At 41.5% G+C, this 26,006-nt stretch overlaps 1 protein-coding gene across 5 annotated transcripts in view; it reads left to right on the top strand.

Annotated features, from left to right (window-relative positions):
• The window catches only part of SUSD1 (sushi domain containing 1), a 177,539-nt gene that overhangs the window by 140,665 nt on the left and 10,868 nt on the right, over window positions 1-26,006 (top strand). The window contains exons 11-14 of one of the 5 annotated variants that reach the window (XM_037797037.1): window positions 898-1,084; window positions 11,936-12,032; window positions 19,618-19,876; window positions 23,318-23,350. In XM_037797037.1, the coding sequence (XP_037652965.1) occupies window positions 898-1,084; window positions 11,936-12,032; window positions 19,618-19,876; window positions 23,318-23,350 (576 nt within the window). Of the gene's footprint in view, window positions 1-897; window positions 1,085-1,378; window positions 1,474-11,935; window positions 12,033-19,617; window positions 19,877-23,317; window positions 24,018-26,006 lie in introns of those variants that run through there. The other 4 variants (XM_037797036.1, XM_037797035.1, XM_037797034.1 and 1 more) reach the window with 4 other exon arrangements.

The raw sequence follows: 26,006 nt of genomic DNA, 5'->3' as shown, positions 1-26,006 counted from the left end.
CACTTGTCTGATGTACCTGATATTTTACAAAATAAAAAGATTAAAAAATTTTAAGGAGAGGTGTCATACTAAAAACATGTAAGTACTATCTATCCTAACCCATAACATTTCCTGTAAAAATATTTATCATACTAATAACATTGTAATTATAATATTTATGGTATTATATTACTCTTAGGTGTATACCCCAAAGAGTTTAATGCAGGCACTCAAATTGATACTTATTCACTAATATTCATAGAAGTAGTGTTCACAATAGCCAAAAAGGTAGATACAACCCAAGTGACCATCAACAGTAAACAGGTAAACAAACTGTGGTCTATCCATACAGTGGAATATTATTCAGCCATAAAAAGGAGTGACACTTTGAAACATGCTATGACATGGATGAGCCTTGAAAAAATTATACTAAGTGAAATAAGTGAGACACAAAAGAAAAAAAATATTGTGATTCCAATGATATGAAATGTCTAGAACAGGCAGTTTCATAGACAGAAAGTAGATAAAAGTTTAGCAGGGATAGGGGTAGGAGTTATTGCTTTATGGGCACCAAGTTTCTGTTTTTGGCAATGAAAAACTTCTGGTAATGGATGGTGGTGCTGGTAGCACAATATTGTAACTGTAATCAGTGCCACTGAATTGTACACTTAAAAGTGGTTAGAATGAAAGAATTTATGTTAAAAATAAATAGACAAATATTTTTGGTGTTACAACTATAATATTTGCTGACTGTTGCATTTCATTTGTTGAGGAAACTTTAAAGTGAAGAAGGAGAGGAAGACAGGTAAAGAGGCTGGCCAGACCAGGCAGTGTCGAGGCATTTTGAGCCTCTCAAGCCAGCAATTCACCCAGTAAGCTTTGTTCTTCTCCTTTTTTTTTTTTTTTTTAATGTTTCAGTTCCACATTTGGGGTTGGAGATGGTATCAGGAGGAGTTTGCCCAGGAAATGGTCTTTAATATCACGACCAGCAGCTGGGCTCCTGAGATATGCTTGGACCTACAACCGGGTACCAACTACAATGTCAGCCTCCTGGCTTTGTCTTCTGAACGTCCTGTGCTCGTCTCCCTGACAACTGAAATAACAGGTAAATCGGGAATAACAGCATTTGGGGTTAAAAGAGTCACCACGGAGCTGTTGACAGCCAGGATAAAGAGGAACACTATTTCTTTCTGTCATTATATAATGAACTTTAAGAGAAAGAGGAGGCAGGAAATGGAATTGCAGATGGATGGTGAGGTGAATGCAGCTGTGACGCAGGTATCCTTTCCAGTATTGTCTCCATCTCCATTCATCCACTGATGCTCTTTGAATTTCTTCATTGAACTTATTTTCTGAAATTATTATTTTTTAACTATATATTTCCTTTCTCCCCTACTAGAATATGAGCTCCTTGAAGACAGGGATTTTGTGCGTGTGTTCTACATTGAAGCCCCAATATGTAAGACCAGTACTGATACATAGCACAACAAATAGGTATTTTTTTTAGTTCAATTTTATTGAGATATATTCACATATCATACAATCATCCAAAGTGTACAGTTGTTCACAGTACCATCATATATTTGTGCATTCATCACTCCAGTCTATTTTTTGAACATTTTCCCTTTACCAGAAAGAGTGAAAATAAGAATAAAAAAATAAAAGTAAAAAAGAACACCCAAGTCACTCCCCCACTCTATTTTTCATTTAGTTTTTGTCCCCATTTTTCTACTCATCCATCCACACCCTGGATAAAGGGAATGTGATCCACAAGGTTTTCACAATCACACTGTAACCGCTTGTAAGCTACATTGCTATACAATCGTCTTCAAGAGTCAAGGCTACTGGGTTGCAGTTTGATAGTTTCAGGTATTTACTTCTAGCTATTCTGATGCATTAAAACCTAAAAAGGTTTATCTATATAGTGCATAAGAATGCCCACCAGAGTGACCTCTCAGCTCCATTTGGAATCTCTCAGCCACTGAAACTTTATTTTGTTTAATTTCGCATCCCCTTTTTGGTCAAAAGGATGTTCTCAATCCCATGATGTTGGGTCCAGATTCATCCCTGGGAGTCAGATCCCATGTTGCCCCGGAGATTTACACCCCTGGGTGTCAGATCCCACATATGGGGGAGGGCAGTGAGTTCACCTGCCACGGTGGCTTAGCTAGAGAGAGAAGGCCACATCTGAGCAACAAAGAGGTACTCAGGGGGAGACTCTTAGGCACAATTATAAGCAGGTTTAGCCTCTCCTTTGCTGTAATGGGCTTCATAAAGGCAAGTCCTGTGATAGAGGGCTCAGCACATCAAACCCCCAGTCCCCAATATGAGAACATCAGCAACAATCCAGGTGAGGTAGCCCAACACCTCTGCGTTTTCCCCCAGCTCCTCAGGGGAGCCCTGCATATATATTTTCATTCTCTGTCCCAATTACTTTGGGATGTGTCTCTATTTCATATTAACCTATGCAAACCTACCAGGTCTCACCTCCTATTAAAAGTTCCATGTAATTATGGTATTTGAACAAACTGTACCAGTTAAATTGTTTAGAAAATATAGATCTTGTACCAACCAAACATCTCTTCTTTTGGTCTCACATGGAATAATAGGTATTTTTTGAATCAATGAACAAAGAGGCCAAGCCAGATATGGCCAGTGGTTAGTATTGGTATTGAGGAAATGCCTGGTTAGTCAAGAAAGGCTTTAGACCCAAAAGAATGCAATTCACCCAATTTTTGGTGGAGAGAGAAGTAATGTTCAATTTGGGTATTCCTTCCCATGGTGACTTATCAAAATGAGTAGCTTATTCTTTCAGACTCTTATTCATTGGTCCTTGTCATGTTTGAGTGGCTTGTGCATTTCTGATTCCAAATCAGCCTTTCATATTTTTTGGGAGTAGGGGGTGTTCATCTTGATGAGAGGCTTATTTCTACCTTGTTTTGTCTGCTTTCATGGCCACCAGGGGACACTGTTGAGCTAAGTTCATTGAGGCTGATGCTCAAGAAATGTTATGACTGTGAGAATTTGCAACTTTATAAAAGCATGAATATGTTTTTAAGAGCGAATGAGGGGACTTAAAAAACATCCCTTTTATAAAAAGAGGGGAAAACTTTATATGTTGATGTGAAGAGGTGTGCCTGATTGCCTAAGATATGACTTTGTTTCAGTAAACTCGTGAACTTTTGAATCTTACCAGATGTATTAGGTTAAGATTTGGGCCTGGAAAATGCAGCAGCTGATTTCCCAGATGAAAACTGAGTGGAATTTCACCTCTGAGTGTCTTACGTTAAACTAAAGCTTACTGATGGGAACAGGATGAAAATAAGCACTTTAAATACTTTGCTGACCTCAGAGGAGAATGAAAGTTCTAGGAATGTTGAGGGACAGAGGCACGTGTTTCAGTGGAAGCAGGGAAGGGGAGTGGGTGAGATGGCGATTTTGCATTACAGCGTTTCTGACTCACGGCTGACACACTTCTAGAACTCTTCAAATAGCCCCACCATTCACAACCCCTTTAGGACAGGGTGGAGAGCAAACTTTTGTCCTACCTGTAGACCCCCAAGGACAGAAGAGCTTTCACGCATTGGCTATGCTATTGGTTATGCTGTTTTCTAGTCAAGTCTAAAAGCTCATAAGTAAAATTTTCTTTTCATAGGGAGAGAGAGAAAACCATAGAGGAAAAGGGGGAGAGGGGGTGGGGGAGAAGTAAGAGAGAGAGGGAGGGAAAGGGAAAGAAAGGGAGAAAGAGAGATGGCGGGGGGTGGAGAGGAGAGAGAGAAAGAGAGAGAGGAAGAGAGAGGGAGGGAGCCTGGGGTGGGGGGAGAGGGAGGCAGGAGCAAATGTAGGCATAAATGTAAAGATAAACCAGACCACTCATACTTACAACATGGCGGTCATTTAAGGTTGAACTTTCATTATGGAACTTTTATTTTGGAGAAAAAGGGAGAAAAGATGTAAAGGAAATCATTCCCTCTCATGTCTACCTTCAGTGCCAAGGTAGGCAACTTATATGGGAAATTTCCTGCCTTTCACTATATTCATAACAAGATAGAGAGACTGCATTTTCAGCTGCTTAGAGAAACAACTGAAAACACAAGGATGTCCCAAACATTACCAGTCACTTTAACAGCGAGGCCCAGTCATGAGAGCTTGGTTCCCCTTGCGTGACTAGGGACCACAGCCCCTGTCTCCAACACCTCCTCCTTTACTACTGTTGTCCTCGGGGGGGGGCTGTGCTGAACCAAGTTGTTTTCAGTTCTTCTGCCCTGGGTGTCTCTTTCATGGCTGGCTGCCCACAAGCCATTGAGGACACCACCTTCCTGTGGCCTTGATGAGAGCACTGTACTCCAGCTAGTCGCTGGACCCCACACTAACCCTTGGAGGCCCCCTGCCCCCCTGGCAGGGGGCTGACTAAATGAGGCAGAGGTCCAGACAGGGATTGGCCCTTTCTCAATTCCTTTCCACCTCGTCCCACATTTCTTAAAGTCTTATGTGGACATGGGTTCTTTGATGTATGGATCTAGCATTAGGTCAGGCTGATGGGGTATGCGGGCCATGCCATACTTCTATGGTCTGCCTATTTCTCTTATTCCCAGAAATCTCCAGACTACTTACTGACTTCAAATTAAGCCCCAACCCCCCTTACTTAAGTGACTATGTGGGGATGGGTGTCTCCCAGCTCCTCTCACTGAAAGCATCCTAAATCCCAGGCCAGGTCCCACGGAGACAAAATGGTATACCACAGTAGACAGGGGCTGGCTGGCTGCATTAGGGCCTTGTCTTAACGTTAGCCTTTACAAACGCAAATAGGCTGGTTTCCTTAGACCAGAAGCCTAAAAACCAGGGTTTCTTGGTATGGTGGAAATGGGGGAGTGTCTTAGTTTGCCTGGGCTGCTATAACAAAAATAACACAGACTGGGTGGCTTAAACAACAGGAATTGTTGTCTCAGTTTTGGAGGCCAGAAGTCCAAAATCAAGGTGTCAGCCAGTCGTGTCTTCTCTGGTAGTGACCTGCCAGCAATCAGTCTCTGCTTCCGTCACATGGCATCTGTCTTTCTGTCTTCTCCTGTGGCTTCTAATTCTGCATTCAAATTTCCTCTGCTTATGAGGATCCTGCCATACTGAATTAAGGCCCAGCCCATTTGAATTTATCCTCATCTTAGTGGGATCCTTGAAGATCCCATTTACAAATGAGTTCCCACCCACAGGACAGTGGGGGGCGCTGGTGGTGGTGGAGGTGCTAGGACTTGAACGTGTCTTTGTGTGGCTTATGAGTCAATCTACCATGGGAGGGGCAGGCTGAGACTTATCAATTCAAGTCCGCAAATATTTGTTGATGGGTTATGTATAAAGAGCTCGACTAAGTGCTTACGAGCATGTAAAGATGAAAAGAAAATTGTTCCTTCTTCCCAGGAGGGAAGAAGCCTCACAATTATCACTGTGAGATCTAGTTACTTTAGGGTGGAATCTCCGGTTCTGTTGTCACCAATTTCAGTTTTTCGTGCCTTGGGTGTATCTGAGAAGTGCCTAAAGGTTAGAAAAGAATCATCCTGAAATCTTTATTTCCCTACTTTATATTGTTGAAACTTCAGAAAAGTAGCCATGTGTCAGGCTCTCAGGCAGTGGAATTGTTTTAATTCCTTGTGTTTACTTGAAGTTTAAAATCAGGGCCTTTGCTTAGTTCTGTGCAGATAAAATTTTCTTCTGGTTTTGGTTCCTTTTGTTCATTTTGGTGGGTTTCAGATAGAGGAATTTTAACACATTCACACTTCTGCTACCTCCTTTCTCATTGATTTTATTAGTTTGCCTACAATGATGATAATAATCTTTTGTCATACTAATTACAAATTTCCCCCCAGATTATGTACTCTCATTTTCTTTTCAATATGTATTTTTTGGCAGTTAGGCATTTAAAATTTTCATGTGGTCAACTTGATTGATTCTTTCTTTATAGTTTCTGCCTCTGGTTATGCCCAGAAAAGCCTCATGACCCTGAAATATGATAAATTCTTATTCTTAAATATTTTCTTATGCTTCTCTAATAGTTTTGCTTTTTACATTTAAAATTTAGATCCGTTTGGAATTTGTTTTGATGTATGCTATGAGGTTAAATTTACGTGGTAATTTTTCTCTAAATGATAAGCCGTTTTCCCCTCACCTTTCAAAGTATTGCCCTTGCCACACACTACATTCTCATTCATCTATTTGCGTCTGTTTCTAGATTGTCTTGCTTGTTCCATTGCTTTGCATGTCTTCTCCTTGTCCCTGAGTGTTTTAACTCTTGTCATTTGATCATTAACATTTTGTAGGGCAAGTTCTCCTTCATTACTTTTCTCTGCATTGTGCCGAGTTTGTTTTCTCATGTGGCAGCTCCCAGTATTTTCCTTTGTCTTTGCTTCTAGCAGAGCCATCACTATTGTCAACACCTAGAAATGTGATGATGGGCTCTCTTCTGGTTCTTCTTCCATCTCGCCTACCTAGGGTTACAGAACGACATTTTCCAGCCTGGACACGACCCATTTCTTGCCTTGGATCTGATTTGGTTTAACTCAGTAATGCGGCTAATGGAAAGGAGAGCAGATCTGCTGAGGACAGCAACTTGGGAGGCAGGAAACCGGCCCCTTGGAAAATATGGCTGGAATGCAAAGTTATTTGGCCTCAAAATGTGACCAAGAACCAGCCTATTGGGGTTCAGGTTTGTACATGAGAGAGAAAAAGTAGACTGTTTAAAATATAAGGTGGGGAGGGCCTTAGATAAGCAGAGCAGAAAACTGCCCAGAAGGCACATGGCGACCGAAACAGCAGGATGATGGGGGCACATCTAAAACTGCAGGAATGAACCAGGGCAATGAGGCAGGTAAGCAGCAGAGAATGGCTTTCCTGCTCCTTCCACGTGTCCGTGTCTCCCAGCTGAGTGAGCACTTTGTTCTGCTGAACTCAGGGCCACAAGAAACTGGGTAGTTTTAGAACAGTAGCCAATAGATTAGAGGAAATAGCATTTTTCATCTGAGAGAAGAGCAAACAGAGGAATACTTAGAAAGAGATTCGGGAAGTTTTCTCATACGGAAAAGAGTGGCCAGTTCATCTTCCTCTGGGCTGAGAGCAGGAAGTGAGTGATTAAAAAACACCTTGCTGTGACAACAAAACGGTCACAAAGGGTGTTTCAGTGGTAGTATGAAGGCCTGAGGGCAGTAATTTTCAAATCTGAAGGGGTACATTCCCTGGAGGGGTGTGGTAGGGGCTTTTCCAACAACATTGCTTCTCCCCATCAGGATGACAGGAGCCTGGTGGGGTGTCACCTGCAGGTGGGCCAGTCGTGGAATCTCTGGGCACCTCTTGAAAACACAGTAGACTTCCAGCTCCTTTGTGTGAGAACGTGACCATACGCGGGAGCTGTGTCCAGTGATTTCCTGGGATCCCTGGCCATCCCACAGCTTTATGAAAAACACCGTGATCTGGGTGACTTTGGAAGAAATTCTAGATTTAGCAGCGTTTAACAAAAGCTATAGGGGACACTCACTCTTCCACCTGGTCTTCAATGCTGGAGGCCTCCTGGTTGTCTGCCCTTGGCCCCCGTCTCTTGTTAGACTCGTCTTCCCAACCCCCAGGCCCTTGGGTAGCCGTGCCCACTCCTGCCTAGGAGCTGACGACATTGGGCCACCACACAGTTTGCTCCTAGGTTCTGGATCTGCACTGCTAACTGCCTGCTGGGGAATCCCACAGCACTTCAAACTTAACAGGCCTAGAAGTGAGTTTCTGAACTTTCCCTCCAGGCCCTGATGAGTGACATCACCACTATTTCAGTCACCCAGACCAGAAGGCAGATGCCTTCCTCCTTCTTATCACCTGTCACACTCTGTTCCATCTCTCCCCAATATGTCTTTCATTGGGTCCCCTTTCTCCATTCTCACTACCATCGCTTGCCTCGGACTTGAGGCCCCTCTGATCTAGAGTGCTGGGAACCTATGCCTACCTCTTTCCCAATTCACCCTCCAACTGGCTTCTAAATTGTATTTCTAAATTACAAATCTGCTGAAAACATTGAAACAGCTCCTCATTATTTCCAGGCCTTTCGATCCGACCTTTGCCCACTCCGGTAACATCACCTGCTGCCTCCATTGCTGGAGCCGCACTCTCAGCCACCCTGAACTACAGGGATTTTCTCATGACTCACTTTCTCGCTTGCCTCATGCTCTGTATTCACCTGTTTCTGTATTTAGTAGGCTCATCCCCAGGTTAGGCTCTGCACTCTGTCTAACTTTATCAGACCTCTAAGCACCATCTGTTTACAAAACTGTCTCCACTGTCAGCGTCTGAGCTCCTGGAAAGCAGAATCCCTGGCCTCTGTGGGTCTTCCCAGCCTAGCAAGGTGCCTGATGCAGAGAGGTAGCTAAGAGATGTGTGTTGGAGGGGGATGCATGAAGAACACCCTTGGTAGCACTCTGTCAAGGTCTAGGCAGGTCTAAGATTTTATTTGCTATAATTTGGGACTGATGGTTTCTACCCGCAAGCTATTTTCCAGTGGATAAATAGAGTCTTGAGTGTCTATTTGAGCTCCTAGGTCTTAATGTCACCTTGAATTTTGCCCCCCCCCAAGGTCGTGGTGTGTGTGTTGGATTCATCTTTTATGGTCTCAGTCTCTCTCTGTCCCCTGCCCCCTGTCCTTCTCTCTCTCCCTGTTGAGCTGATGCAGTGTGAGACTTTCAAGGGTCTAATTAAGGCAGTTATTCCTGCTGTTTTCGCCACCCCAGGGTTTTGGGATCTGCTTTAAAGATCACTGTCCCAGGGGTTCACAGCACTTCTCACACAAATGTGTGGAAACTGCTCGCCAGCTCTCCACCTAGCCCAGCACAAGAGTTCCCCCAAGTGCATTAGTTTCCTGTTTGTTCAGCAGAACCCTTCTGCAGCCGAGTTAGGGATGCTACCTCTTCTTCTGGTTTTTGTTGCTACCTCTGGTCCCATGGAAAATGCTTTTGTGGTAGTACAGTGATTAGGTGCATCCTTCTTAACCACATCCTTCTGCTCTTTAGCAGAATATCAGGGTGCTGATTGCAAGTCTGTTAGTTAGGGCTCTGAGTTGCAAGTAACAGAAACCCACTGGGTTCACTAAAAGGAACCAGTTAACTTGGACCCTGGCTTATTGTTCAAAGTCCAATTTGTAGGCTGTTTGTCATGTATAGTTTTGAGTCTATTCAAAAGAACCTACATTAAGCTTGGAAGAGGAAGTCTAGGGGCATGTATGACACCAGAATGAAAGATAGAAGATAAGGACTGGGACTGTATAATTTGGTGAAACCTAGAGTGGACAATGATGGTGATTAAATATACAAAAATACTAATGTTTTTACATGAAGGAGAACAAATGAGTGTCAACATTGCAAGGTGTTAAAAATGGGATGGTACATGGAAAAATACAATCAAATGCAAATTAGAATCTATTGTTACAGTGACATTGTAATATGGGTCTATGAAATGTACTGAAGGCAATATACAAAAGCTAAATGTCAATGAGGGGGATAGAAAAGAGGGGTATGGGATTCTTGATGTTACTGTTGTTGTTTCTCCTTTTTATTTTATTTCATTTTTTAAAAATTTTTTGTTCTTCATTTTTTCCCCTCTTCCTCTTTCTTTGAGGAAGAAATGGAAATGTCCTCATATAGATTGTGGTGATGAATGTATAACTATGTGACTATAACAGGAACCACTGATTGTTTACTTAGGATGGATTATATGGTGTGTGAATAAAACTGAAAAATAAACAGAAAGATACAAGTGCTGGAGAAAATGTGGAGAGAAGGATGTACCTAACCATGTTGGTGGGAAAGTAGAATGGTGCAGCCCATCTGGAGGGCAGTGAGGTGGTTCCACAGGAAGCTAAGAATGGGGTTGCCATATGGTCCTGCAAACCCGTTTTTGGGTGTATACTTGGAAGAACTGAGAGCAGGGATACGAATAAAAAGACTACATATACAAGACTTGGAGAATCTCATCTTCTTGGAATTCTGCAGTGACAGGTTTATAGATTTGTTGGTCACTTCCAGGCTTATATTCCATTAGTTTCCTGTTTGTTCAGCAGAACTCTTCTGCAGCCCTGAGTTAGGGACACTGCCTCTTCTTCTGGTTTATGTTGCTACCCCTGGTCCCACGGAAAATGTTTTTGTGGTATTACAGACCCTGGCTCAGTCACAGACACCTGAATAGTGTTTCCAGTGTACTCGAGCTGGGTGGGAGTTAAACCTTCTCCATGGCCTCCCTCCCTGGGGTCATTGGTGAGTTTTCTTCCCTTTGAACCTCTGTTTATTAAGAGACCCTTGGTCTTGCCATCCATAGGCCCCTCAACCTCTGTTCCTTATGATCTCAGGCTGGGGATGGCATGGGGGCCCTCATTCCTTCCCTGCAGTTCTGGGTTTCCAGTTCTAGGCCATTGTTTGTTCTCAGGCAAAATGAACACAACCATTGTCATAACATGGCAGGGTGGCAAAGTTTACTTTGGAGTTAAATTGACTGGGTCCCATGCTTGGCTCTGCCGTCTTCTAGTGGCGTGACTCAACCCGCCCAAGCCCTGACTTCCTTGTCAGTAAACAGAAATGATTGTCACAGGGCTGCTGTGAGGACTCAATGAAAAGCAAAGCCAGCATTTCTAGCATGATACTTGGCACACAGTAGGTATAGCTCAAACGATACTAGGTAAAGCGTCTGCACTGAGGGCTGCTATATTCCAGGTGCTGTTCTAAGCTCTCTACGTGTATTGAGGCATTAATATCCTCTACAGGCTGAAGAGGTAGGGGTGATTTTTACCCCCATTTTTCAGATGAGGCAGATGCAGGCATAGTTGTGGAACCACGATATTAACCCAGAGTCTGTGATCTTACCCACTACATTAAAGCAATTACTTCTGCAGCTTGTTAGAGTCCAGCGTCTCTGATGTGAGCCACAGTGGGTAAACCTTTGGATCCACAGTGATTATGGCAAATGGATTATTTCCCTGGAGTTGATGTACTTGTAGTATCTTCGTGGATCCAGTGTTTTGAAAGTGGGCTCTTAGTTCACCCGAAAGTAATAAAAATCTGCTAAGTCAATTCAGAGTAGCCTAACATTCAAGATAGCATAGGGTGAACAATAGATGCATATAGCAGAGCTGGGTTCAAATCCTGCTTCTGCCACTTGCTAGCTGTGCTCTTGGGCTCTTACTTTATCTCTTCCCATGTCAGTTTCTTCATCTATAAAAGGAGGTTTTTTGAGGTAATAATCATACTTATTCTGCCTCTGAATTGGCAGGCCTGGGGCCTCCACTAAGGTTAGCCTGGGGATGAAATCACCAGCCCTGCACGCAAGCTAATCCCCCACCCCCCTGCAAAAAGGAATAAAAGGGGGTGGGGCCACATGGAACAACAATGAAACTCTAGCTGTCTCACAAATCGGAGGGATAGAAGGATGGGCGGAAGCTTTTGTCTAATACTATGGAGAGGGAAGAAGTTCCTGCCTTGTGGGTTAAAGTAGGAATGCCAAGAGGGAGAAAATGATTGCTCCTATAAATATTATCCACTTATAACATTATTGAGAAGAGTAAATGAGATGAAGCTTATTTAGGGCACATCCAGTGCATTTATACCATGAATGTAATTGTCAGTTAAATCCTAGAATATTGGTGTCAGCCAGTCAGTATATTCTCCTCCCAACAGAAAAAAATTATTTGGGAAGTCTGATTGCTGGAGGGCAAACTAAGAACAAAGAGAGCTCTCTGATTATAAAGGATGTAGGGGTCTGGTGTGCTGGTCATCCCCCATCCCCCAAATAGGAACCTACCTGTCAAGCAAGCTATAATGCCCACTAGTGTCCACCCTCCTGGGTCGTGCTCAGCATGTCTTACATTAAAGCTTTCCTGTTGATGGCCTCCACAAGGACCACTCTCACTGGTTCTGACTGCACCCTTTCCTTCTCTTCAACATGCTTTCAGAGCCTCCTCTTCCAGAAGTAGAATTTTTTACAGTACACGGAGGACCCCTACCACGTCTGAGACTGAGGAAAATCAAGGAGAAAAATGGACCTATCAGGTCAGTAGATACATTCTCTTCACAGATGCCCATGAGTGTTTTGGAAACTTTGGTTTGGATTAGGGGGAGACTTCTCTATGGGTTGCTTCACTCAGTTGTTGAGGCAACTTCTTTTGTTTCCTTCGGCACAGACTGGATCTCTAATCCCAACCAGCACTCTTCCAAAATAATAGGAAGAGTTCCAGGGGACCAGAGACAAGCATTTGGGTAGCTTGAGTCAAGAAATTAAATCCATTCAGTTCGTGATTGGACAAGCATTGACTGAGTGCCCTGTACATGTCAGTACCTTCAGCACTCACAGCTCAAAGTACGTCTTTAGTGATGGTGGCTCAGGAGCATCATTTCATTTACTAAAGACAGATTATATTGCCCTTTATATAAGACTGATCTTGGGTTCTGTATAATGGTTTCTGAAAGGGTCATTTGGATAATTCATTTTATATTTCACATATTGCATTATGAGCAAGACACTGAGTAGTTAAAGGCCGCTTCTGGAAATCCAGACAGTCTTAAGAAAGAATTAATGTACCTCAGTTGGAGGAATATGCTGTGTTAAATTAAGAATTTTATTCACAAAGTCATGATAGGATTAGGAAAATAGAACTCTTCCCTTTTATAGAGGGAAAGATGGAGCTTCACTCGGAGAGATGAGCAGGTTGCTCACAGAGACAGGTTAAGGATCTGACAGTCCCTTGACGTAATCTACATTGATTTATGTCTCTTATTATCTTTCAGTATAATCAATGTAAAAAATGTGATCAATAAAATACACTATATGAATAGAGTGAATGGAAAAAACCGCATGTTCATCTTAATTGACCCAGAGAAAGAATTTGACAAAATCCAACATCCTTTCAGGATAAAAACACTAAAGAACCAAAGAGTATAAAGAAACTTCCTCAACAGGATAAAGAGAATTTATGGAAACACCACAGCTAACATCATATTCAATGGTGAAAGACTGGAGCTTTCCTTCTAAGATAAAGAACAAGAGAAGGACGTCTGTTTTCACCACTGGTTTCAGCATCATACTGGAAGTTCTATCCAGAGCAATTAGGCAAGAAAAAGAAATAAAAGGCATCCAAATTGGAAAGGAAGATGTAAAACTGTCTCTATTCACAGATGACATCTTACAGATACAGAGACTCTCAAAGAATCCAGCAAAAAACTAGTAGAGCTAATAAATAAATTCATCAAAGTTTCAGGGCACAAGATCAGCACACAAAAATCTGTATAGCAGCAATGAACAATCCAAAAAGGAAATTAAGCAATCAATTCCATTTACGATAGCATCCAACAGAATAAAACAATATAACAATAGCATCCACCAAGATAAAATACTTAGGAATAAATTTAACCAAATAGGTGAAAGATATGTACACTGAGAACTACAAAACATAGCTAAAAGTAATTAAAGACTTAAATAAATGGGAAGACATTCCCTGTTCATGTATTGGAAGAGTTACTATTGTTAAAATGACAATACCGTCCAAAGCAATCTGCAGTTCAATGCAATCCCTATCAAAATTCCAGCTTTATTTTGTAGCAGTGGAAAAGTCAGTCCTCTAATTCATATGGAATTGCAAGGGGCTCCAAACAGCCAAACCAATCCTGAAAAAGAAGAATTGAGTTGGAGGACTCATACCTCCCAATCTCAAAACTTACTGCAAAGGTTACAGTAATCAAATGGTGTGATACTGGCATAAGGATGAACATATAGACCAGTGGAATAGAATTGAGAGTCCAGAAACAGACCTACACAACTCTGAAGACATTCAATGGAGGAAAGAATAGTCTCTTTAATAAACGGTGCTAGGATAACTGGATATTAACATGCAAAAGAATGAAGTTGGACACCCTACCTCACACCATATGTAAAATTTAACTCAAAATGGACGAACAATCTAAATACAAGATCTGAAATCATAAAACTCTTAGAAGACAGCATAAGTGTAGGTCTTCATGACCTTGGATTTGGCAATGGATTTTTAGATATGACACTGAAAGTTGAAGCAACAAAAGAAAAAATAGATAAATGGAACTTCATCAAAATTAAGAGCTTTTGGGCATCAAAGGACATTATCAAGAAAGTGAAAAGACAACACAGGGAATGGGAGAAAATATTTGTAGATCATGTATCTGATAGGGGCTAATATCCAGAATATAAGAACTCCTTTAACTCAACAACAAAAAGACAAACAACCCTATTAAAAATTGGGCAAAAGACTTAGATATTTCTCCAAAGAAGAAGGCCAGTAAGCATACACACACAAAAATGCTGAACATCATTAGTCATTAGGGAAATGAAAATAAAAACCACAATGAAGTACCACTTCACATCCACTAGGATGGCTACACTATTAATAAAAATAACAAGTGTTGGAGAGGATGTAGAGAAATTGGGATCTTTGTACATTGCTGGTTGGTGTGTAAAATGGTTCATCCACCATGGAAAACAGTATGGCAGTTTCTCAAAAAGTTAAATATAAGGTTACCATGTGACCCAGCAGTTCCACACCTAGGTATATACCTAAAGGGACACAAACAAATACATATACACGTATGTTAATAGCAGCACTATTCACAATAGCCAAAAGGTAGTAACAGCCCAGTTGTCCACAACAGATGAATAGATAAACAAATTGTGGTATGTGTATACCATGGAATATTATTCAGCCATAAAAAGGACTGGAGTACTGAGACATGCTACAGCGTGAATGAACCTTGAAAACATTATGGTGAATGAAAGAAGCCAGTCACAAAAGGCAACATATTGTATGATTCTATTTAAATGAAATATCCAGAATAGGTAAATCTGTAGAGATAGAATGCAGATTGGTGTTTGCCAGGGGTTGGGGGGAGGGAAGAATGGAAAAAAACTGCTTGATGTGTGTGGGGTTTATTTTGGAGTAATGGAAATGTTTTGGAACCTGATAGAGGGAGGTGGTGGTTGCACAACATTGTGAACACAACGAAACACCACTGAATTGTTCACTTTAAAATGGTTAATTTTGTGTTATATGAATTTCATCTCAGTGATTAAAAAAAAAGAAATGTGAGATAAGATTATAAAAAAGAAAGTCTGGAGACATTATCTGTCTGTCCATTTATAATGAAACAGGCTTTTCCTGCTCTTACATTAATATAAGTTCAGTAAATACCCAAAGATCTTTTCAGGGATGGATATTGAACAAATTGTTATTCTTCATTCCTGACAAGTTACTGGAAGGCACTGTAATTCTGTTGCTACATGGAGAACAGAAGTTGTGACATCACTGCCTGAGTAAATTTGCAAGAACAAATGTGATATTCAAGCCAAAAAAAAAGCCAAATGTCAATCCACTCTTGTGGCCCTGTGCTGGCCAGTGCCTCCAAAACAGGAAGCAGAGCTGTGAGTCACTCAGGGAGGGTAGTGGTGAGAAAGAGGGGAAAAGTCCTTCCAGAACACCCATGTTCTGAACAGCCACAACGCCCTCTCTAACGTCAGCAGGGCTGATTATCAGCAGGGAGTGGGGCACTGTCCTCAGCCTGACTCCCTGGCTTGAGCTGAGGGCAGAGCTTGGCCAGCGTGGGAGGCAGGTGAGAGTCTGCTCTGTGCTTTGTTGGGTGCAGAGACTAGGGCAGTGGAGCAGGGGCCCTGGGACCATGGCTCCCTTCCTTAATGCTTGTGTCTCCCACACTTGCCAGATTAGAGCAATCACCTGGAGTGCTTTTTCAGCAATGCACATTCCCAGACTACTCCTGGAGACTTTTTTTTTTTTTTTTGCCTACTTTTCAAATCCCTATCTTTGTACACTGAGCCTTCTTTTCATCCCTCCCTCCCTCCTTCCCTCCCTCCTTCCCTTCTTCCTTCCTTCCTCCCCCTCCCTCCCTTCCTTCCCTCCAAAATTTTCTATTATAACATTTACACAGCATAAAATTTCACATTTTAACCACTTTCAAATATATAATTCAGTGGCATTAATTACATTCACACAGTTGTGCTACTCTCATCACCATCCTATACCAAACCCTTTATATCACCCCAGACTCTGTATCCAGTTAGCATTAACTCACCTGTTCTGGTTTGCTAATGCTGCTGTTATGCATAATACCAGAAATGGATTGGCTTTTATAAAGGGGGTTCTGTTTTGTTACAAAGTTACAGTCCTAAGGGCATAAAAGTGTCCAAACTAAGGCATCAACAAGAGGATACCTTCATGGAAGAATGGTCGATGGCGTCCGGAACACCGCTGTCAGCTGGGAAGGTGTGTGGCTGGCATCTGCTGGTCCTGGGTTGTGTTCTAGCTCCTCTCTCAGCTCCTGTGTGTTCTTAGTTTAGCATCTCCAAGTGTCCTTCTGTCCGCAACTGCAACTCCAAGCATCTCTGAGCATCTCTATCATCTCCCAAGTATCTCTCCAAAAGTCTCTGTAAGCTGCTCTTGGGGTGTTTTGTCATCTCTTAGCATCTGTGGAGCAAACTCTGGGTTCGCATCTCAAAGCATCAGCAAGCATCTGAGTCTCCTGGTTTAGCATATCCTGGGGTGTTTTCCTCTCACTGCTCTCTGTGTGAGCTCCCTTTAAAGGACTCCAGTAAAGTGATCAAAACCCATGCTGGATGGGCGGGGCCACACATCCATGGAAATAATCTAATCAAAGGCATCACCTACAGTTGGGTGAGTCACATCTCCATGGAAACAACCTAATCCAAATAGCCCACAAGATTGGATTAAAACATGGCTTTTGGGGGACATAATGTAACCAAACTGGCACATCCCCATTCCCCACCCCCTTATACCTCCATCCTTGCCCATGGTAACCTGTAATATACTTTCTTTCTCTATGAATTTACATATTCTAGGTATTTCATATAAGTAAATTGTACAGTATTTGTCCTTTTGTGTCTTCCTTATTTCACTTAATATGATGTCTTCAAGGTTTATCCATATTGTAATATGTATCAAAATTTCATTCCCTTTTATGGCTGAATAATAGTCCATTGTATTTATACCACATTTTGTTCATCCATTCAACCCAAACAATACTTGAATTGTTTCTATGTTTTTGGCTGTCGTTAATAATGCTGCTATGAATATTAATGTATAAATTTCTGTTTGAGTTTTTGCTTTCAATTCTTTTGGGTGTATACCTAGAAGTATATGCTGAGTCATATAGTAGCTTTATATTTAACTTTCTGAGGAATAAACTATTTTCTCCCGAGGCTGCACCACTTTACATTCTTACCAACGATTTACTAGGATTCCTGTTTCTCCATGTCCTTGACAACACTTCTTATTTTCCATTTTTTAAAAAATAATAGTCATCCCAGTTGGGTATAAAGTGGTATCTCATTATGGTTTTGACTTGTATTTCCCTAATGGCTAATGATGCTGAGCATCTTTTCATGTGCCTGTTGGCCCTTTGTATATCTTCTTTGGAGAAATGTCTATTCAAGTCTTTTGCTCATTAAAAAGTTTTTTTTCTTTATTAGAGAAGTTGTGGGTTTATAGAACAATCATACATAAAATACATGGTTACATTTGTTACAATTGATGATAGCACATTTTTATAATTGTACTATTAATTAAAGTCCATAGTTAACTTAGGGTTCACTGTTTGGTAGTGTAGTGTCATGGGTTTTTTTGTTAAATTTTTATTCTGTTACCATATATACAATCTAACATTTCCCCTTTTAATCATATTTAGATATCTATTTCAGTGCTGTTAATTTGCATTCACAATGTGGTGCTACCATCACTACCCTTTGCTCATTTTTAAATTGGGTAGTTTGTCTTTTTGTGGTTGAGTTGTAGGAATTCTTTATATGTTCTAGATACTCAACCCTATCAGATATCCAATTGACAAATATTTTTTCCAATTCTGTATGTCTTTTCACTTTTTAGATAATGTCCTGTGATGCACAAATATTTTTAATTTTGATGAATACTCTTGAAGATTTTGATTCAGCAGGTCTGGGATGATGCTTGGAAATTTTCATATCCAGCAACTTAGGTGATTATGATCAGTCGAATTGGGGAGATCGCTTTATGTCCCATGAATGGTGCCTCTAGTGGGCAATAAACAGACAAATAAGTTCAGGTGAGCCTGAAACTTGCATTTGAACACCACCACCTAGACAGGAAAGTTGAGAGGGATTTGAAGATGTGCTCATGGGCAGCACAGAACTGATGCAACTGTTACCTTCTTACCTGTGGCCTTGATTCATGAGGATGTCTTTAAGGTCCAGGAAAGTTTGTTGCTACAGGTGTCCCCTTGAAGGCCAGTGGACGCTTAGTAAATGTTTACTGGTGGTGGTGGTGACAACCCATTGCCCTGCATGCTTTACTTTGTCCCTCCTGTAGAAAGCCCTTTGCTGAAAGTGAACTCAGACTCAGTGGAAATCAGGGTCCCCAGGACAACTAAATTGTTTGGGAACCTGGCAACGTTTCGAAGTCCGACACTTGCTGTTAGCATAGGCTTCCATCTTCCTAACCTAGTGATTCATGAGCCATTAGGCAGAAGAATATGGGGAATTAGAAATATGGAGCAGGAAGTGCGAATTTACAGGCAAAATAGAATTATGTGGCCAAATGAGTTTTGGAAATTACTTTAATTATATTTGATGTTGATGTATGTTTTTCATCTTTACTGAAATTTCAATTCAAGAAACATTAATGGAGAGCCAGTCTTAGCCAAAGAACTGTGCAGGGATTTGCAAGGACGCAGGAGTAAGTCATTCAAGTCACTGCTGTCAAGCCTGATAGAGAAAGCAGACGTTCAAACACTTAGTCTCCCAGTGGCAAGTGATTAAGCGCTGAACGGATGCGAATAGAAAGGAAGGCATGATTCATTCTCAGTGCATTTTTATTGTTACACTTCCTTCCACTGACAGGTTTTCTATTCTGTAGGACAAATGATAGAACACATGACCAATGACCCTTGATTGCTAGCATGTTTCTATGTCTGCCTTTATGGAATAGTTTAACAATGTACATGTGACATTTTACCTTTCTGGCTGTTTCAAAATATTGTCAAACTAGATTAGCTTTGTGCTTGTTGAGTCTCATTTATTTCACATGAACGTTGGCATCCATCTGTGAACTGTAGGAAATGTAACTCACGAGTTCTGCTTTAGGTGACCCATGTGATTGACTGAGCCTTTTTGCAGACTTATTACATTAACTCTTGTGGGCAGTCTGCCTCCATGTGACTGCTGAACCCTTTCCCCAGCTGGGCTTTATCTGACCTCGTGAAAATCACTGATTAGATGAACTTTATGATACATACACACAGGGCAGTGACACATGCAAAACTTCTTCCAGCTAGAGAGGATATACTTGGTGTACATCTGCAGCTCCAAAGTGGAGAGGTCCCTCATGCAAGATCATGTGGCATTAACACCTTCGGTGAGGAGTGAAGTTCCCATGGCTGTAGGAGCTGTCAGACTGCAAACCCCATGTGGGCAGGCACTGTTTCTTGTCCAATGTCTATGTTCCCTGTGCCGAAAAGTCCTTCTCTCATAGCAGGTGCTCAATAATTATGAATAAATGAATGAATGACTCACCCCAGACAAGGGTCTGAAAGATGCTTTTCCTTTTTCTTCCAGTTCGTATCAAGTGTTAGTGCTGCCCCTGGCTCTCCAAAGCACATTTCCTTGTGATTCTGAACGGGCTACCTCATTCTTTAGCAACACCACTGATGCTGATGGATATGTGGCTGCAGAACTACTTGCCAAAGATGTTCCAGATGATGCCATGGAGATATCTGTTGGAGACAGGCTATACTATGGGAAATATTATAATGCACCCTTGAAAAGAGGAAATGATTACTGCATTATATTACGGATCACAAGTGAATGGAATAAGGTATATTTCTTTAAAAGCTCTTGTGAACTCTGTATTTTCTTCTTCACAGAAAATTTAAATGTTTGAGCACTTGTTTCCCCAGTATTTGAGAAGTTTAGTTTATTTTTCTGTGATGTCATTGATGCCTCTTTGTCATATAGCTGAGCAGAACATATGCTTCTTCTTTGGGATACTGAAGATGATGAAGGGGTTTTGAAAAACGTTATATTTAGGCCAGCATATTTGAATTGCAATCACTTCCCTTGTGGGTTTCAAATATGTTAGTGTTACAATCACAATAAAATCAGCAGTGATTTATTGCTGACTCCTATTGACTCTAGGCCTTTTTCATTAAAAAAATGGACCCTATACAAATTATATGTCAGTCTTGGGGAAAAAGAATAGCCAAGTTGGAAGAGTCATGAGTGACTGATTTACTGGAAGAGTTATCTCTCCTGTCCCACCTTCTGCTCCTTTTGTCCTTATGGCACAGGTCTTGAAGGGGTGCTATTTCAGGTGATAAGGTGACAGTCTAGCACAAGTTTTCCATCTAGAAAACCAAAAAGGGACAGGTAAATAACCCCATAGATTTCAGATCCCTCATTGCCTGTTCATGAGTCCTGTGCTCAGTCTGCCCAGAGACGAGTTTCCCACTGACCCAATGGCTCTGCTCCACCCTGAGCTGGGAATGCTATGAACTGGTCAGATTTTCACTAGGATGGACTCTTGCTGTAAAGCTCTGGGCTACTGGGTTATAATTTCTTGAGTAGAATTGTCCTTTGCCTTTTGGATCTTCAGATCTCAGTGGGGACTTAATATCTAGAAGGAGCCACTGTCATTCTTCAGACTTGGTCCTTCTCCCATATCCAACCACATGGGTTTTCCTTTGTAGTCACTCACCATCTTCTCTTTGCAGCCCCCTGTGACCTCTGGATTTGGGCCCCTTTCCCCCTTTTTCTATCGCAATGCCTCTTAAACAGTCATCCTCTCAAACACATCACTCACACTATCCCAAATTTAATCCTCTCAAATCCAGTCCTGAATATTTTACAACTCTCCCCCTATAATTAAATTTTCAGGGGTTCTCTTTTGCCTATTGAATAAAGTTTGGATTCCTTGACCTACTACTGTTTCCAGCCCTATCTCCCACTGTTAACTTCCAACTGCCTTGTGCTTCAGCTACTGATGCCTGTCCATTTCTATTCTGTATATTTGCTTCTGTTAGCCTCCCTGCTTAGAATGTGCTCTCCTTCACTGTGCCTTTGAAAAATTGCCATCATTTCTTAATTTTGATTTATTTCTCTGTTGGCTGCATTGTTTATTTTCTAAATCCTTACCTACCTATGGATGTCTTTCTAGCTCTTTAACAAATGTTTTTTCAATGCTTTTCCTCAATACAGATGTTACTTCATCATCTTCTGGAATTTATTTGGTGGAATTATTAGGCCAATGTTTTAGAAGTTCTTATTCTTTGTTTGCTGCTAACTTTTCTTTTCTTTGGTTGGATGCTTCTAGGATTTTAAATTATCCTTATGTTATAAAAAATGGATAGGATCTGGTCTATTTTCCTTGCTTTTGCCTGGAATGGGTGGACCCTTTTGATTTGTGTGCTTGGGTGATTTTTTCAGGTGAGGAAAGCTTTCTTCAGTTTTCTTTTATTATTGTGGGGCCTAATTATTCATGTTTTTTCCCTCAGCAACACCTATAATTTTCAGGTTCTATTTTTAGGTTCTTTGTCCTCCAAATCTGGCATCTTGGTTATTTCCAGTTTGTTCTACTTTACTCTACATCTTGGGAGAGTTTCTCTTATTTTTTCACTAATCTTTGATTTTATTCCTTAGCTGTTTTTTCAGTGTATATTTTAAATTTCCTCTTTTGCTTCTCCCTTTAAATGTTTAGATTTTCCAATATTTTGCCATCAACTTTCTTCTTTTCTCACTTGACATATTTTCCATGGATATCTCATTTATTCCCAAGGCATCAATGACAGGTTTTACATGGATGACTTGCAAATTTCTAGATCAGTCTTTCTCCAGAGTTGCAATTGTTGGTTAAATCCAACAATCGGCTAGATATCTCTACTTGAATAACCCAAGGAAAACTCAAACATCTGCCACCAACTGAATGCTCTTCCCATCTTCCTCCATTTCATTTTCTCTTCTGTGTGTCGGTCACAATAAGTGGGCACCACCACGTTCCCTGTGGCTCAAGACAAAACCCAAGGAATGATTCTGGTCTCCTCCCTCTTTCTTACCTTCTTGCCCAGTCCATCACCAAATCCTTTCTATTCTATCACCTTAATACTGTTTAAAATCATCCTTTCCTTCCTCATTAGCACTATTCAGTCATCATCTCTTATCTGAACATTAATTTTCTAACTAATTTTCTTGTCTCTTAGTCTCCCCACCCTTTTGCTCCACACCACTGCCAGAATGAGTGTATAAAGTGCGGATCTAATTAAGGTACTCCAGCTTAATGAATTCTCTCCTCTCCTGGCCCTTGCCATTTTCTCTTCTTTAAAACACCCAGTTCCTGAGGAACTGCCTTGTGATTTGAAGTCCCTTTGCTTCTCCAATGTCTTGAAATATGTCCTTCACTGGTTATTTTTGCACATAATCCTTCATTCTTAAACTTTGCACTGAGCATCAAGGCCAAACTTGGTCATATTCAAAATCGTATGTCTAGCTTAGGCTTTTTCTAGGTTTTCCCAGTTTAAATATTTTTTCATTAAAAAAAATTTTTTTAATGAAAAAAAACCAGAATGCCCAAGGTTGTCACTTGAAAGAGAATATTCTAATGAGGTTTGGAGGGCCCCTTCTTTGACTCCTGATAGCGTCCTCTGGGGAATATCTTGCTTATCAGACACACTAATCCCAGAATTCCTAGCAGAAATATGCATAAAATAATGGCAGGGGAGAAGAATAGAAGGTGTTTCATTCCACTGAATTTGTGAGTCTCTTCCACCATGAATGAGCTTCCATGCATCTTCCTTTTGCTTTCTTTCTGGTTCTTGGCTACTTCATGGGTAACTGATATACCAGAACTTCTCATAGCCTTGCCTGTAGCATGCACCAGTATTTCCTGCTGGACCTGGAGGTGACCTCAGATTCCTTTACAACACAGTTCTCCAAGCAGTCAATGCCAATTTCTCAGAGCTGGCAAGGAAAATGAAAACTCTTGCCATTCCTGTGTTTTACCCATGGTGTGTGCTTTCTGCAATCTATTGGAAGGCTATAGAAGTAAACCTTAGGGTGGCATTTCTCTCCCTGCTGCCCATGCTAGTCCTTTGAACACTTGACAGTACATGTATGAATCATAAATCGTTATAGCTAATGGGACCTTAAAGGTCTTCTAGTCCAGATTAAGAGATAAAAAGACTGAAACCTTGGGGACTCAACTGTGTTATTTAAACTAACACCATGTGCTGCTTATTTAAATGTGTTGGTATGTTTTCCTTTATAGGTGAGAAGATGTTCCTGTGCAGTTTGGGCTCAGGTAAAAGGTAAAGGCATTTTCAGCCTAAGAATGCTGTCCTTATTTCTCCTATTTCCAATATGCAGCCTCAAGCGTATGTTAATGATATTCTTTTTAAATTGTCACAGGTGACAGAAAGCCAACTCATACTGCTTAAGCAAAAAGCCCTAGCTGAAAGGGATAGGGGGTGGGGAGCTTATGAAATCAGAGAAAGAGCTGTACCACCAAGACTCCAGGAACTGGAACTTGGGACCCCGTATTTTGAGTAGGATTCCCTCTTTGTACCTGACTCTTGTCTCTACTCTCTGTTTCTCCACGTGAATTGGCCTCATTTTCTTCTACTACAGGCCATGTAGTAGCGAGGATGGATGGGCCCCATCTGCCCCAGCTTAGCGACTGCAGTGGGTGCAGAAAGTTTTTCAATACAGGGAAGGACTCTTTCCTCCTAGGCTAAGTGACTATCCCTTGGATGAATCACTGTTAATAGGAAATGAGTAGTTTGGTTGGCCAACTTTGGGTTTTGTGTTTATTCATATGGCTGGTTGGGGCAGAACAGTGTGGTCGACAGTACCCCTAGAGTTTCACTGAGAGGGGGACAAGATCCCCTTCAGGAAAAGGAGCCCAGGCAAATGTGTTGGCAAACCCAAACAAGAGCACAGTGGTCCACTGACTTCTACCATTTGTCTGCTCAGTGTGTGCACACACATATACGTATTATGTTAAGACAAACATCCTCCATTAGGAAATTGGGACCATCCCACGTACAGTCGAAATGGGACCCTAGTGGAAGACAACTCAAAGGTGGGTCTGTTACTGCCTCAAGGATTTCAGAATGATATGTCCCTCTTGATCAAATCCAGATGTGCTTCTCATGATCCCTTTAGCAATCTCGATGACTAAACAGCAAATTTAACCATTCTCTAACCACAGTGTATATTATGAAAGGGAAAACAGGATAACCGCAATGAATATGAATACTGTCATTTAGAAAAGAGGAAAAGATAAAGCAATACACAGTGGTCACAGCTCTTGACCATGACCACATCTTTCTGGACAGGGAGAGCCAGCCTTCCCTGCCCTGGCAGCAGAGTGGTTCACTCAGTTTGGCTTCCTTGGGGTCTGCCTAGTGGAAGAGAATCCCTTGTGTGTCCATTATCCTCCAAAGCCATACCTAAGAGCTCTGGTGAGGAGGATGTCTTCCAAGTGCTGTGCAGCTTAAACTTTGTTTCACATGGGCTGGGTTATCTAGGTGGAGGAATTGCCATAAGGGTTGAGCAATCACAGGTACTTGTTTTCCAGGTTTGGGATTTCCCTGGCAGTACATTTCTTAAAACAAATACACAGCCAGCCAGTGGATTTGAGTTCCAGAAATTCCATTAGTTTGTAGTAATACCAAAAATCTTGTCAAGTTTATGATCTTTGAATGTGGACTTTTCCCTTGTGGTTTATGAGTCCTAGCAACAGGCTAAGGGATTCTTCTCTGAGCCCCTAGTGTCAGTGTGTCCCTTTCATTGGGGTCCCTACCTCAGAGGAACCTAAAACAATGGGCTGGGGTGGTGAGGAAGTGCTGACACTACCCTGCCTCCAGGTTGCTTCAGTGGCTGATGTTTACAATGGGCGACTTGATACCCTGTCAGCAGAGGTCCCTTGCAGGAAATGTTTGGGAGGGGCCTGGGAATTTAGGTTTCCCCCCTTTGTTTGCTTCTCCTCCAACCTTATTTCCCATCTTTTTATCTCTACTCACGCCAACTTCAACAAAGGTAGAGGACTAGGCTTTTCAGCTGGATGGGAAGCAAACTATCTGAGCATCAGCTATCTTGAGTCGCTGATTGCCTGACAGCCAAGGGCCTCACTTAACAAAGATGTTTGCTGTTCCATTGCCACGTTCAGATGTGCCAAGCTTCTTTTCTTGTAGGAGTTTAATGAAGGCCATGAGAAACAAACCTCATATGCCAACATCCTGAACATTTTCTGCCAATCCATCCCCAAAAGCTCTGGAGGTAGGAATGGAGTTCCCACAAGGAAAAGAGGTGCTTTTATCAAAATAATGGAAGTGTGTAGGCAATTGCTTCTAGAATCCATTCCATTTAGTAACTGTTTTGTTTGATTGGAAAGCATTCAAACTGGGTAGATGAGATGGCCAACAAGCTGGCCACAGTCATTTTGAAAGTATCTAAGTGGCTTTTGGTTGTGCCTCCCCCACCTCCCCTACTTAAGAACCAGTGTTGAAAGAAAGAGTTCAAAACTTTGAATTCAAAGGTTAATAGAATACCCACTGTTATGTTTGAAATTCTGAAAGCAATTCTAGCATATATTTGTCTATGTACAAAATTTACCTTTGTTTGCACTCACCTCTGGCAGTCTGCTTTTACAAAAGTTTTGGAGACTGCCATTTCGGAAAGTAATTTAGAGAGACTTGGGATGCAAATTAGTCCTGAAATTGTTCCAGCTCACTTTTGCCAAGCGTCAGCCTCACTCTTGCCTTTGCCCAGTGATGAATTATGCCTTTTGCCTTTTGCAAATTGCCCCAAAAAGAGCTTTGTGATGATTTCCAGGGAAGAGGTCTGAGCTTCCTTGCCTGAGTACTTCTACTAACCAGCTGAGTGTTTTTGAGATTACATTTAACTTGGCTAGTTCTCAATGACCTCTGTCCAGGATTTATGAGATCCCTTCAAGC

The sequence above is a fragment of the Choloepus didactylus genome, chromosome 10 (assembly GCF_015220235.1).
Source record: "Choloepus didactylus isolate mChoDid1 chromosome 10, mChoDid1.pri, whole genome shotgun sequence".
In the NCBI taxonomy this organism is placed as follows: Eukaryota; Metazoa; Chordata; class Mammalia; order Pilosa; family Megalonychidae; genus Choloepus; species Choloepus didactylus.
This window is presented reverse-complemented; position numbering and strand designations above follow the sequence as displayed.